We start from the raw sequence: 15,265 nt of genomic DNA on the forward strand, positions 1-15,265 counted from the left end.
CACAGATTCTCCTGGCCCCTCCTCAGCAGGTGCCCCCATGGAAAGCAGCTTTCCATGGGGGCACCTGTGTGGGCTCACTCCTGAGCCACCGTGTCTGCATCTATTGACACAGAGCAGGTGGCTTGGCCCCGCCCCCACTCCCTTAGCACAGCAGTTGATTGATTGATATCAGTCTGCCCAGGGAAGAGGGGGACAGCGGTGAGAGATATGCTGCTCTCGTGCACATTGTTGGATCGGATCAGGCTCAGGTATGAATAAGGGGGCTGGGAAGGAATGTGCGGCATGGAAGGTTCTTTATCTTAATGCATAGAATGCTTTAAGATGAAAAACCTTAAGGCTTTAGAACCACATTAACTGAACAAGCTGAAGTTAGAAGCTGATTGGCTCCCATGCACAGCTTCACTGGATTTTGCACTCTCCAGTTTTAGTAAATCAACCCCACAGTGTCTGATAATTTATCGTAGAGGTGGCAGAGTTTACAAATGCGGTGAGCAAATATAATACAAATAATGACAAGCTATACTTAGAAGCGAGGTTTTTATAATATGAACACACATTGATTAGATTATCATCATTTTTTCATGTTATTACAATACAAAGGTGTTAAATAGGCCTAAATTGTTACAGTTTTCTCAAATTTACAAAGTGGAGCCGTAAAGAGATGACTGTATATAATAGATAGTGTTCGAGGCAGCAGCATGAAAAAACTTCCACAAAATCAAATATTTAAAATCACTTTAAAATGATATTAATGTTACTAATTAAAATAAAAAGATGTCATGGCAAAATCAATGCAAAAGCAACTGTTTTTTGGATACTTTTTGCTATTTAGAGTAATGTAATGTAAAGCTTCCGTTATGATGATGAGTGTTGATTTAAAAAGTAATATTGTGAACCACTGTAAGAACTCATTACATGTATGGATATTGTAAAACAAAAAATGCATATTTGAGAGGATTATTTACATTTTGCCTTTTTATGTCCTTCACACCGCTAAAAAAAAAAACAGTTAAAAATCCCAGCAGTTACACAAACAACTATTCAGAATTCTAATGCACTGCATGTAAGACGGTGCCACAAATGTAAACTTTTCAAGTTGACTTCCCCCATTGGTTCAGATGATGTCACCTAAGGCAGCTGTCCATTTAACCTCCTTACTAAGGCCCTAGTAGCGGTCATTGATGTTTGCATAAATCCTCCTTCCCAAACTGAAGAGAGGATTTCCCACTTTTTAATAGTTATATGATTTGGGTTTGATCATCCTTAAGAAATTACTATCATTTTTTATTATATTATTTAATCATTGGGCAATCAGTTTAATTTTCCATGATTGTGAGCCTTATGTAACCATATTTAGAATTTAAAAAAGACCCTTCTTTTTCCAGAAGAACCGACTCCACATAAAATCAACTGCCTCTCTGGAGATTCGTACAGTTATGGTGATGTTTCCGACTATGGTATCAAGCCTAGCAGTCTTCCGAATTATAATTTCCCCCCACATCCATTGTACAGATATGAACAGGATAATAGCGTAGGGTCAAAATTCCTTTTAGACCCTCAAAAGACTGCTGGGGCTCGAGCTTTGAGTCCAATGATTAAGATCACGCCATCTCGTGAACTGTTTCCTTCAGGCGGTTCATACCACAGAGATTCAGAAACTTTGTTAGAGCACCAGTCAGACTTGAGTCCTGGTATCTCAAGATTGCAACCTTGCTATCTTTCTGACTACAGAGATACAGCTTGCGTGAGCCCCGTCAGCAGTGCCTCATCAACAAGTTATATTTCAGAGACTAATTTCTCTCCTTGCACATCTCCTTGCCTTTCACCAAAAAATGGTCCTAATGATGACCTGTCTTCACACTTTCAAACCATCCGTCCTTATTCTCCTAGAGCTCCAATAATGTCACCAAGGGAAGGAATCATAGAGGAAACCTGCCTGGGACCACGTTCTCCATCTCCTCGACCCAACTCACGGTCGTCTTCCCCAGGTGCAAAGAGAAGGTATTGTGCTGAGGTCTACAATAGCCAACAAACCAGTGTTTCTCCACGACACTCAAGAACACCATCTCCCCGGGCATCACCTTGTGTTCACCAACCAGATGATAGCTCTTCTGTGAGTTACAGTCACTCTTCTGCTCCTCCACATCCTATGGATGACCTGGGCCTTGCTTCTGATTCTTCATGTGGTGTACCATCAAAAATGTGGAGAAACAGTCCAGATCCTTCTCCGGTGTCTCCTCATAAGAGCATGCCATTACATGTTTTCCAGCCTCAGGAGTACCTTGGGCCTTATGAGCATGAAGACAGGAAGACGTCAGATGCAGGGTCTATCCTACTTATGCCGCCGACCTGGCCAAATCAGCTGGTACCTGCCATGCCCTACTACAGGTACAGACAATGTATATCTTTTATTAAAGTCTGCAATATCTAACATACAAAAAAAGAATAAGCACTGTCCTTGTTGCTCATAGTAACCAAAAAGTTGCCTTTGATTATCCAGTGCAGTATGGCAAGAAAAGGTTGCTCTCAGTAACAAGAACAGTTAATTTCTCAAACCTTAAAGTGTTACTGAACTGAGGGAAAAATGCATCTTGAAGTTTACTGTAAAATCAGTCTGTATATGCAGCAAAGCATGCTTGTTATACTCACTGTGGAACCTAAGGGGTTAATCCTCCGCATTGCGTAAAAAGGCTGTTTGATCCTGTCTTCTCTGACTTTCCCCTTCTTCTACTGTACCCAATCCATGGTTGCATGTGATCAGCACAGGGCCAATCAGCACTGTCCAGACAGAGGGTCAGGGGTTATGCAGCCTCATACGACAGTCATAGGAGAATGAAAACTCCTCCTACAAGCTTCAACCAGTGCTCAGCTGGACACTGATAGAAATCACAAGACTGCTATGCACTGCTGATGGGAAAAGGTATTTAGCTGTTTATATTTACTAAAATAATTGCATTTCCATGTTCTGTGTACTGTGGGAGACCAGTGAATGCGGGGTCCAGGGTTTAGTATCATTTTAACTCTAGGTGAGCCTTGCTTTATTCACATTATTAATTTTCTGTTTTGATTATTCCTTTAATTGAATGAACCAGATTTTATCAAAAACAGCAGTTTTTACATCACTTTATGTACATGCTGTGTACCAGTTGTCTTTAATAGGATCCTCTGTTTTCTGCTCACTGTTAAACCCATAAATGTTAGCAAAAACACAGAGACAATTGGTTTTAGAAGACATCGCTTCATGATCCCAGTGTAGGCATTCATGTGATTTTCAATGAAGGGAAAAATCATCCAAGGGGAACTCAGTTCCTCCCTTTCAGTACAGATCGTGTGACGTGGTATATTAGTATATTAGTTAAAGTGTTACTAAACCCTGGACCCCGCATTCACTATAGCTGGTCTCCCCAGACCCTGCATTCACTATATCCGCTCTCCCCGGACCCTGCATTCACTATATCTGGTCTCCCCAGACCCCGCATTCACTATATCCACTCTCCCCGAACCCTGCATTCACTATATCTGCTCTCCCCGGACCCTTCATTCACTATATCCGCTCTCCCCGGACCCTGCATTCACTATATCTGCTTTCCCCGGACCCTGCATTCACTATATCCGCTCTCCCTGGACCCTGCATTCACTATATCTGGTCTCCTTGGGCCCTGAATTCACTATATCCGCTCTCCCCGGACCCCGCATTCACTATATCCGCTCTCCCTGGACCCCGCATTCACTATATCCGCTCTCCCTGGACCCTGCATTCACTATATCCACTCTCCCACAGTATACAGAACATGGAAATTAAATTATTTTAGTAAATATAAACTGCTAAATGCCTTTTCTCATCAGCAGTATATAGCAGTCTTGTGACTTCTATCAGTTTCCAGCAGAGCCATGATCAAAGCTTGTAGGAGGAGTTTTCATTCTCATCTGACTGTCCTATGTGGCTGCATGACCCCTGACCCTCTGTCTGGACAGTGCTGATTGGTCCTGTGCTGATCACATGCACCCTCCCAAAGAAAAAAAAAAAACTCTCTAGCAACACACCAAATTGAGCAAGTGCAGAGTACCTTCTAGAGCTCTGTACTATCAGCAGATGGATTGGGGACAGTAGAAGAAGGGGAAGATCAGAGAACACAGAATCAAACAGCCTTTTTACACAATGTGGAGGATTAACCCCTTAGATTCCACAGTGACTACAACAAGCACACTTTACTGCAAATACAGACTGATTTGACTGTTGTGAGTATAGTATCACTTTAATCTAAGATCTTACCTTGTTTTACTGAGACATTGTAATAATTCTTATTCAGGTGCCTTTTGGGTATGTAGGACCTCCTGCCATGTGAAAGTGTTCAGGTCTAGTGAAGAACGGCTAGGCCCGAGCACTGTCACATTCTATCAGCCGAAACTGGGGATTATGCGGCCTGCAGTGGCTGGGGAGCTCTAGCAAGGTGGGGCAGCCTTAAAAATTGGGCAAGTTGAAAGTGCCTCTTGAAACTCAGTGAGTGACACATTCATTTACTGACCTGCCCCATATATATATAATATATACAATTGCAAGAGAGGATTGCCTCAACCCTTCATACTCTGTCAAAGTATTGTGTTTTCTTAGTGTAGCTGGGCCACCAGCCCTGTGCGTAGGAGACCCGAGGGGGCACAAGAGTTCTGTCCACCCCCACCAGTCATCTGCTTTGTCCGTGTCACTTTTGAAGTTATACCCTCAAGGTATAGAGGTGCAATTTGGGAGTGACATTCCACCGTCAATAAAAAATAGAGTGAGCCTTCCTAAAAGCCACAACTAAAGAGGATATAAACACTAAAGATGACTTGTTTTCTGATGTTATTGTACCGGGTTCTCTGTACAGCTGCAAAGTCCTAACTTGTGCCCACTCCAAGATCTTCAATATACAGCCTGCTGATCGCCACTCAGCATCCTCTTCAAGAGTTTTGAGAATGGGCTCTGCTTATTCTGCACATGTGCAATGCAATCTCCAGGAAATCCAATGCAAAGCCATCTATTTTTCATTTTATATTTGACGGCTTTTCTTAGTTTTTAGTTTCTGCAGCACCCAGCAGGCCACACAGTGAAGATCTCGAAGGAGCTGAGGTCGGGTTGGGAATTCTGGGGACCGTTAAAAGTCCAGTTGTCTTATAAAGACGCTTTATTGAAAGTCCAGGTTTAGACATTGCAGTAAAGGTTGCTTCCAATAAAAAGCTTAGCTGAGAGAATTGATACAATAGAACTATAGGCAAAGTTTTTGATTTATTTTGGATAGAGTAAGGGAGGGTTATAACCTCTGCAAGGTTTATTTTTGTCCCATTTGGGAGATTCCCCTGCACTTCCTGTCCCATAGCCAAAACAGGAAGTGAGAGGAAATCCCTACAAATGAAGGAAATTCCTTTAGGGAAGATTTATCTTCTATTACTTTTCTGGAGACAACACAAAGTTTGGGATTTTTCTCTTACGTGATTTCAATGATAACGTTGAACGGGACAACTAGAGAGGGGGAAATCTCCCTAATGGGGGGCACAGACAGCAATACAAACTCACGGGTGTTCTAATCCCTCCCCACCATAGCCAAAACAAAACAAAACGCTTTGCCTTTAGTTATACTTAAATTATTATTAGATGATTGGCTTTAGGGCTCGTTCACACCACAAAATTGTCCTCCCGATCCCTTCCAGATGCATTTCTGAATGCACATTTGTGGCGCTTTTTAATGCGTTCCGGTATGTTCTGACGCGGTTTTGTTTTTTTTTTTTCACTGTACTGGGGTCCAGTGCATTTTTAATGCTTGTAGGTGCATTCTGGTACGTTTTTTATGTGTTTTACTGCGTTCCAGTACAGTTCTGTGCAGATGAAAATGCAGCCTGTTCTGCTTTTTTTCTGGACCCAGAACTCACTGGAACTGCAAGCACTGGTGTGAACTATGCCATTGCCATCCATGTAACCTACTTTCTATGTTTTGGAACGCATGTGGTGTGAACTAGCCCTTAAAGCGACCCAGTCAATTGCCTACAACTGTTAGGACACAGCAGTGTTTTGGGGTTTTCAGGATCCAGGAACACTACATGCAGCGGGGGACAAGGGGCAGACAGACCTGGAAGTGTCAAATGCTGTAGAGTCTAAAGAAGGCTTCAGTAACCGATTGGAGGGAAGATAGCAGAGGTTGTCATGATGTGTAAACTAACTTCCCTACAACAATATGCAGAATGGATGGAAAAATGAGTGGCTTGGAGGCAGGCCTAACAGATATAGGTGGGTGGGGCCTAATTGATAAGGAGGTGGGATTTAGCATCCTGTCCTTTGTACAGTTGCTCTTTAAATAGATCATAGTTTTGCAACAATGTAGAAGATATCTCATGAATTAATCAGGCAAGATTAATGGAGAAGTAAAATAAAATGTTGAAATGACTTGTTGAGGCACGATACATGAAGACTCCTCCTTCCTCAAAATGTGAGGAACAAGGCAAAAAAAAGAGCGTATTCAGCTTTACATCCAGGAAACAATAAAGACACTTTGCTTACAGAGGTCATAAACATATAAATGTCACACACTGACAGATCTGAATCTTCAAAATGATACAAAATTCCACAGCACACTCTCCAGCTAGTCTACAAAAGCCTATCCGAACATGTCCCACCTTTTTTTTTTTTTTTGGGTCAAAAAAACATCCAAAAACGCTGGTTTGCCGCAATTTACCACATTTTTAGCGTTAGAGCGTTTTTACAACTAAAAAACTCCTCTAGAATCCCACTAGTCCTGGCTTTTTTTTCCAGCCAAATAACGCCCCTGCCAAATAATGTTGATTCCAGTCTGTGTGTATGGACACATAGGGGAACATGCTGGGGGTCTACTGGCTGTAGAAAAAAACGTCAAAAGCCAAAAACAGCCGCTGTAAAAACATCCCGTGTGCATGAGGACTTACAGTTCTGTGTGAATTTAGAGCAATACACCCAGTTTAACATTGAAGAGTCATCTTTTTAAGCTTGGCCCACATATTTTTTTCTATTTTTTATTTATTTATTTAAGTACTTACCGTATATATAGCCGTCAATTTTAGGCAGCGCTTTACATATATATTGTACATTCACATCAGTCCCTAACCCTCAAGGGGTGTACAATCTAAGGTCCCTAACCCTCAAGGAGGGTACAATCTAAGGTCCCTAACCCTCAAGGGGTGTACAATCTAAGGTCCCTAACCCTCAAGGAGGGTACAATCTAAGGTCCCTAACCCTCAAGGGGCGTACAATCTAAGGTCCCTAACCCTCAAGGGGGTACAATCTAAGGTCCCTAACCCTCAAGGGGCGTACAATCTAAGGTCCCTAACCCTCAAGCGGGCGTACAATCTAAGGTCCCTAACCCTCAAGGGGTGTACAATCTAAGGTCCCTAACCCTCAAGGGGCGTACAATCTAAGGTCCCTAACCCTCAAGGGGGCGTACAATCTAAGGTCCCTAACCCTCAAGGGGCGTACAATCTAAGGTCCCTAACCCTCAAGGGGCGTACAATCTAAGGTCCCTAACCCTCAAGGGGGCGTACAATCTAAGGTCCCTAACCCTCAAGGGGTGTACAATCTAAGGTCCCTAACCCTCAAGGGGCGTACAATCTAAGGTCCCTAACCCTCAAGGGGGCGTACAATCTAAGGTCCCTAACCCTCAAGGGGAGTACAATCTAAGGTCCCTAACCCTCAAGGGGTGTACAATCTAAGGTCCCTAACCCTCAAGGGGAGTACAATCTAAGGTCCCTAACCCTCAAGGGGCGTACAATCTAAGGTCCCTAACTCACATTCATACATACACATACCAGGGACAATCTAGACAGGAGCCAATTCACCTACCAGCATGTCTCTGGAGTGTGGGAGGAAACTGGAGTACCCAGAGGAAACCCACGCAGGCACAGGGAGAACATGCAAACTCCAGGCAGGTGGTGCCATGGATTCGAACCAATGACCAGAGTACTGCCAGGCGAAGTGCTAACCATTTAGCCGCTGTGCTGCCCCCTATTTTAGTTTAATTGCTTACTTTCACACTTGTAGCATACCACATAAAGATCCCTGCAAACATGGTTGAAGTCTGGTAAAGGAAAATAGGGCTGGCCATAGATCATTGTTTGTTTTATTTTCAGTCAGAGGTCTGAAAAGAAAAACAAAAAAAAACTGATTCTTACATCCACGCCAGCAAGGTGGATGGCGGAATCCTCCATGCTGTGCTATTGTACTCTGACAGTGGGGACTCCTCTGCTGTCAGATTACACTGATCAAAGCTGCAGCCAATTGAAAATTTTCCAGCAGCCCCGTTCAATAGACGTTAATCATTAGATCAATGTCTGGTGAGCAAGAACAACCAGTCCCTGCTGAACCAGACGAATTTCATTCCATCTATGGCCAGCTTTCGTGTAGTTTAGATACATCAGCTCAAGCAAATATGCATAGGAGAAATGTGGGGGTTTACTGGTATGATACATGACATTATTTAGGGATTTTCTACTCCAGATGGATAGTATGTACAGAATGTGCATAGTACTGCCTACATCTCATATATTGATGGGCTATCCCATCAGTGTTAAGCAGATCATACAGAGCACAGCGGTATCTAATGCCCATTCCTGAGAGTGTAGCAACAAATAATTCACCAATCATGATGTTACATCTCTCTATCTGGGAAGAAAATGAGCAATGCTGGTCTATATATTACTTTTAAGTGGCTATAGGGCATTGCTCCCTGGGGAATGAAAAATGCTATTTCCAGCTTAAAACATGTAGAACAGACTCTGTTACCTGACGTTCAGGGGCGGACTGACCATTTGGAAACTTGGGCACTGCCCGAGGGCCCGGGGTCAGTAGGGGGCCCCATGAGATGCCCCTGGTACCTTTTTCATAGGCTTTTTTGAGTTTGGGCAAGGACACAGGGGCACCATGATCCCCTATTGAGGGCCCGGGATCTGTAGGGGGCCCCATGAGATGCCCCTGGTACCTTTTTCATAGGCTTTTTTGAGTTTGGGCAAGGACACAGGGGCCCCATGATCCCCTATTGCCCGGGGCCCCATGAGTTGTCAGTCCGCCCCTGCTGACGTTCCTGTGTTCTGGAAACCATCCCTGCTGATGTAGCAGTATAGACAATATTCTGCCTGACACCAGTGGATTTTGTGGCCTTGGAGTCACAGGTTTGCTCTGTAGTGGCAGATTAAACTTGCTGGACTGATTGGATGACTGAAGAGCGAGGCACGGCCATTCTACCACTTAATATAACAAGAACATATGAAATGGCTGTAAAGTCGAGATCTGAGAGGTTTAAAAACTAAATAGTACAAGTCGACATGCAATTCATCAATGCTTGTCTAGTGCTGAAACAGTGACTTTGCATTAGGTCTACAATGAGACCCCTGTCAAACAGGTTTACGTGCATTTTTTATACATGTCCTCACCAGGGACCACTAACCATATGTATTGCCTTATGCAGCATCCCAGTCGCTTCACTTCCTGCTCTGGAGTGGCCTCTGCAGAGTCAGGCCGGATCCTATGAACTCCAAATCGAAGTGCAGCCGAAACCACACCACCGTGCCCATTATGAGACAGAGGGCAGCCGTGGGGCAGTGAAAGCCACTACCGGAGGACACCCAATCGTCCAGGTAAGTGACTAGGACTTTGTGTGTGAGAATGAAAGTAGAAATATTGCAGTCTTGTACCTGTTAATGGCCATGTCAAACTACAATCGTGAATTGTGTTCATTCTCTACAATTGTCTTGTTTGTGAAAACTTTACACGTGGTATTTAAAGCACAAAGACAACTACGATTTGTAAGCAGTTGCTTACAGTGGTTGTAAACCCTTAGATGTACCGAGTGAAGTGACTCACAGAGATGAAACAAATCCTATGTACGTTGTACCTGTTTATCTACAACCGTATGTCTTCTACATCCATTCAAAGTGCAGAGTTTACACAAGACCTCTCATCTCAGAAAAGGTGGTGGGAAGCTAAAGGTTACATCAGTGAGGAGAGCTCTCAGAGCTGGTTGGAGGGAAGGGACAACCCCCCCCCCTCCACACAGCTCACAGGAACAGAGCCGAGGCTCTCAATCTGCTGGATGTCCCTCTCCTGTCACCATTTTTCTCTTGGTGTCAGGAAAACTCATCAGAAGAGACTCATGCTGATAGCAGAGGAATGACACCGCAGACAGAAATGACACTTAGTGCTCTGGATTGGGACAAGTACACAGTATAGAGGGAAATGCTTTGTTCATATTTCATGTCTGAGTTTTACAACCACTATAATGTCTTTTTGACATTGAGCAACTGAAGTAATAATTAGATCAGTGCTTCTTGATCATGCTCTGCAGGATCTTGTTACATTGTGCGCTTTACATTCTTTCTGCAAGAGCTCAAGGGCTGTGGTATGAAACATAGCAAACAAGCCTAAAGGCGATACCATTAGTAACCACCACATTTCTTGCCATGCTTAACAAATAAATCGCATTGGTTGGGGATCGGCAAATCCAATTATGTACACCTGTCTTTGGAAAGATGACACCTTTTTGATACAGACATGAACTTTCAAACTCTAGCCTCAGACAGAGAGCTGACTGGGGTTTTTTAAGAGACCCACACTAAAGCCTTCGCCTTTGATGCTATATACAAAAACTTAGACCAAGTGACATCAGGATAATTTCAGGTTTTATAGCATTTGGGATGAATGCTTTCACCAGCTTTCAAGTGAACCTGTGTCCAGACCATGCAGATTAAGGTATTTACACATTCTAAACAAGCAGCAGTAAAAACACTTTAAAATCATTATTCACCTCTGTAGGTATAGGTATTATGGCTAAATTTTCCTCAAAGTTCACAACAAAGGCACAGAATGTTACTTATTTTTTTCCAATTAATTGCTATTGCACCAGAATCTTGCCAGCCTATGAATGTAAACAAACAGCAGACAACTGTAAGCTGTTAGAAACCAAGTGAAACTGACTTTAGGGTCCTTGTCGTGACCTTTAACCACTTCCTGCCATCCGTACACATATATGCGGCCTCTTGGTGGTTGGGTATTAATGCTGAGCTGCCACAAATATGTCTCCCTATGTAAACACTTTATTGTGCTGAGAGTGCCCTCCCAGCACAGTAACAGCAGGAAGCGGAAGGATCCTAATGCATGCGCAAGAGCTTTCCGATCATGTGATCACCAATGACTATGGTCACATGATCGGAGTGCCTGGCTCCACCTCCCGGTACTTAGACCCTATTAAAGGGCCAGGAGGAGGTGGTGGGAAGGGGTTAAGAATCTTTAACGTTGTAGTTCTTTTATTATTTCCTGAAAATAATTTCTTGTCCATACTCTGGGCTCAATTTTATATGACTACTGTTAAAATGGCCTCTTTTGATTGCCATGGTTAACTGATGTTGTACCTATTACATTGTAGTATCACTGTACCCAACTCTGTCCCTTGAAGAAGGAATGTCTTTTTCCGAAATATGTCGATGATATTTTAAAGACTACACCACGATTGCCTGCTGGTGTGTCTCCACGTGTTAGGGTGTATATACTCTGTATCATGTCTTGATTGTATGGAATACCACCTACCAATCCACACTGTTTATGTGGTTTTATGGACCTATGTGGTCCTTTGTTCTTATTCAAATATCAATAAAGACTGACATTGTTCTAAGATAGCATGATTCTGTGTATACCAGTCTGCCTTTAAAGTCCCAGGGGGATGTCTTTGTCCATTTTCTGGTCTGTTTATAGTCTGGGTATAGGTGCACTTTAAGCTTGACTGATATGGATTTAAATGACAAAGGCCCATTTCACATGGGAGGACTGACCGGTATGCCTGTCTGTTTTTCAGGGGGACCGGATCGGACCACCCATTGTTCTCTATAGGGAGGCGGATGCAAACGGATATGTGGCCATTTACACCCACCTGCATCCGATCCGTTCCGCTAAAAAGAGAGAGATGGGGGATATTTTCCCCATCCGTCTAGCAGATTGGATGACAGTTGGATGTAAACGGACAGGGGGTCTGCCTGCATCCAACCTTTCCATAGAGAACAGGGGGATGTGTCTGTGTCCGCTCTGCACAAGCAGAGCGGGCACAGACCTGTCATCTTCCTGCTCAGCTGGGATCAGCGGACACATCTGCTGAGCAGGTGGATCCGCTTGGTGGAGTCCGTCTGTGTGAAAGGGGCCTTAGAAATTTCAGCAGTATTGATTGCTTCACAATTTGCACGCTTATAGGATCACATGACGAAAATGCACATGGGGTGGATATATTGAAGGCAAGTAGACTGTGCGCTTTGCAAGTGCATTTGCTCCAGAGCTTAGTAAATGAGGTAAAGTTTCACTTCTGCAAAGAATACCCAATCACGTGCAAGGAAAATAAAAAAAATAAAAAAAACACAGCATTTTTGCTTGCACACGATTGGATGATGGAAGTCAGCAGGGCTTCTGCACATTTACTAAACACTGGAGAAACTACACTTCCATCATGCAGAGTTTATTTTTGTTTAGTAAATTCTCCCCTAAGTGTTAACCACCTCCAATGGCAGTGCAGGGTCGGGTGGTGTTTATAAACGGCCTCCCCGCCCCCTGCTTGTGCGCGCTCCCTCGGAGCATGCAGCACCGCGATCCGTTGCCCGCTGTGTCCTTCGGACACAGTGAAACACCGATTGTCGGACGGGACCTCTGTATGAGGTCCTGATCATGTGATCACTGATTGGCCAATCAGTGATCACATGCAAAATAGTAAGCAAGATGTCACTTGTGACATCATTGCTTACTACGTGTGAAATCTGTGAATGATCACAGAGGTCACATGGTACAAGGCTATTCACAAAAGCCTTGTACCATGTGACAGGCTGTGACCACATCACAGCTCGCTCAGTAGTTCTCAATGGCTGCAAGAATGTAGCCAGAGAGAAAGAGAAATGATTGCTTTTACAGCCTTTATGGGTGTAAAAGCAATCAGTGTAAAAAAAAAAAAATCTTCATCACCCCCCACAAGTAGTACAGTGTCACCATGGTGACACTGTACTGCTAGGGTGACAGTATGTAAAAAAAAAAACATAAATAATAATATTTTTTAAAAAAAAAATGTTTACAAATTATAATTTTTGGTTATAAACTAATTTGACTTTTTTTTTTTTTTTTTTTTTTTTTTTACTAAAACGATAACGGAATAAATTTTGGCTGAGATTTATGATGAAATATTATTTATTTGCAAAATTTTATAAGAAAAACGCTTTTTTTTTTAATTTTTGGACTTTTTCATTTACATAGCAAAAAATATATAAATCCCAGCGGTGAATAAATACCACCAAAATAAAGCTTTATCTGTCTCAACAAAATGGTAAAAAATTCATATGGGTACAGTGTTGCATGACCGCGCAATTGTCTTTCAAAGTGTGATAGCGCTGAAAGCTGAAAATTGCCCTGGACAGGAAGTGGTTAAAAGACATGATATCAGGTTGACATGTACAGTTAGCCTCAATATTTTTCCTTTGTATCTTTTTCAGTCGTGGAAATGTACATGTTTATACATTGGACTTCTACCTGCTGCATTGTCCCTCTGCGATTGTTTTTGCAGCCACCCCCTGGTCGATCAATCTCGCCTTTCCTGTGTTTGGGTCTCCAGGCTGCCGTCTTGTGTCTGTAGCTAATTTGTATATACAGCTTCAGATCAAGTTCAGCTACTGTCTGTTATCAGTCCTTTCTGCCCCACGGCACACTAATGGTGTATTCTGTCCAAAGTGCAGGGTGCACTGTAAAAGTGTCTGTCTCTTTGTGGCCATTTCCCCAGCGAGGAGCCAGGGCCCAGCCAACGCGTGCTCTTTCCTTGCTCATTACGTTCTTAAGAGCAAACAAAAGTGTTTGAGCGCACGGATGAACAAGCGCGTTATTGTCCTGTGGAGAAAGTCGTCCTCCCGCACATTGAGACAGGTGTGCGCAGGATCTAGGGTGATGATAGGTCATTATTTACACGAAGCGGGGAGCCGCTTTCCAGCACACAACCCAGGACAGCGTATACATTTCTTTGTTTAGACAGAAAAGCTGCTGACTTCCCTCCAGCCTTGATCTAAAAATACTCCGTTCTGTTTATTTTCTCCTTTTCTTTTAATGTTTCTCTAGCAGCTAAAACACAGTTTTCAAGTCTCCGGGCTTGAAGTTTAGGGATAATTAAAGGTCCCTTTCCTGTGACTTTAACCACTAGTGACACGGTTTGTCTGTATTGCACTGTGACACTGACAACTAATTACAAGACAGACACCAGTGACACAGACTGCCAAACTTACACAACGTCCTGGCTGTCACACGTCTCGCCCTACTACAAGCGCCCCCACCCCAGCTAAAAAGTTTTACTGAGTCAAAACATATTTGTGCTAGGAATTTCCTGCAAACCAAAAACTATACTGGCCAAGTGACCGTAATAAACACTCATACAAATGTGTCTTTTTACAGTAATAAATCATTTAGTTAGCTGGTATATTGGCCAAAGTGCTTACGTAAAGTGATACTAAAGCTAAAAACATGTTTTACCTCAGGGGTGGGCAACTGTGGCCCTCCAGCTCTTGTCGAACTACAAGTCTACAAGTCCCATGAGGCATTGCAAAACTGACAGTTACAAGCATGACTCCCAAAGGCAGAGGCATGATGGGACTTGTAGTTCACCAACAGCTGGAGGACCACAGTTGTCCCCCCCCCCCCCCCCCCATTTTACCTTAATGCATTTCTTTAATTTAGGGTTAAAAATGTTTTTTTTTCCTCTGTCCTCCCCCTTCCCCGTGTCCCTTCACACACACAGCCACGTCTTGGCCCCGCCCCCTCCCTCTTCCCATTGGCTCACTGGCCGTGGTTGACAGCAGCAGCAGCCTGTGACTCCTGCTGCTGTCTCAGCCAATGAAGAAGGAGAGTCCCCGGAGAGATAAGGCTCTCGTGCACATCACTGGATTGCGATGGGGCTCAGGTAAGTATTAGGGGGGCTGCTGCACACAGAAGGCTTTTTATCTTCATGCATGAAAGCAAAAACCTGGAGCCTTTACAACCATTTTAAGGGCTTGTCCACAGCAGTGTTCATGTATTGCATTGAGGTGACGTGCACTAACCCAGTGTGTGGCAATGGACGGTAAATGCAATGATGTCATGGAATTTGTCTGAATGGCACTCCAAAGCACTATGCCAATGGACGCATGTTGTGCTGCAAGATTCATTTAGGTGCCATTCAGATGAATGGTATTACATCACACCAGATTATAAAACATGTTGAGGGATCACATG

At 43.4% G+C, this 15,265-nt stretch overlaps 1 protein-coding gene across 2 annotated transcripts in view; it reads left to right on the forward strand.

Annotated features, from left to right (window-relative positions):
• LOC149435901 (nuclear factor of activated T-cells, cytoplasmic 2-like) overlaps positions 1–15,265 on the forward strand; it is a 133,582-nt gene that overhangs the window by 15,684 nt on the left and 102,633 nt on the right. Inside the window, exons 2-3 of one of the 2 annotated variants that reach the window (XM_089662264.1) lie at positions 1,386–2,388; positions 9,462–9,630. In XM_089662264.1, coding sequence (XP_089518390.1) covers positions 1,386–2,388; positions 9,462–9,630 — 1,172 coding nt within the window. Of the gene's footprint in view, positions 1–1,385; positions 2,389–9,461; positions 9,631–15,265 lie in introns of those variants that run through there. The other variant, XM_089662263.1, reaches the window with a different exon arrangement.

The sequence above is a fragment of the Staurois parvus genome, unplaced genomic scaffold (assembly GCF_062004578.1).
Source record: "Staurois parvus isolate SC_StPar_1 unplaced genomic scaffold, SC_StPar_1.0 ptg001451l, whole genome shotgun sequence".
In the NCBI taxonomy this organism is placed as follows: domain Eukaryota; kingdom Metazoa; phylum Chordata; class Amphibia; order Anura; family Ranidae; genus Staurois; species Staurois parvus.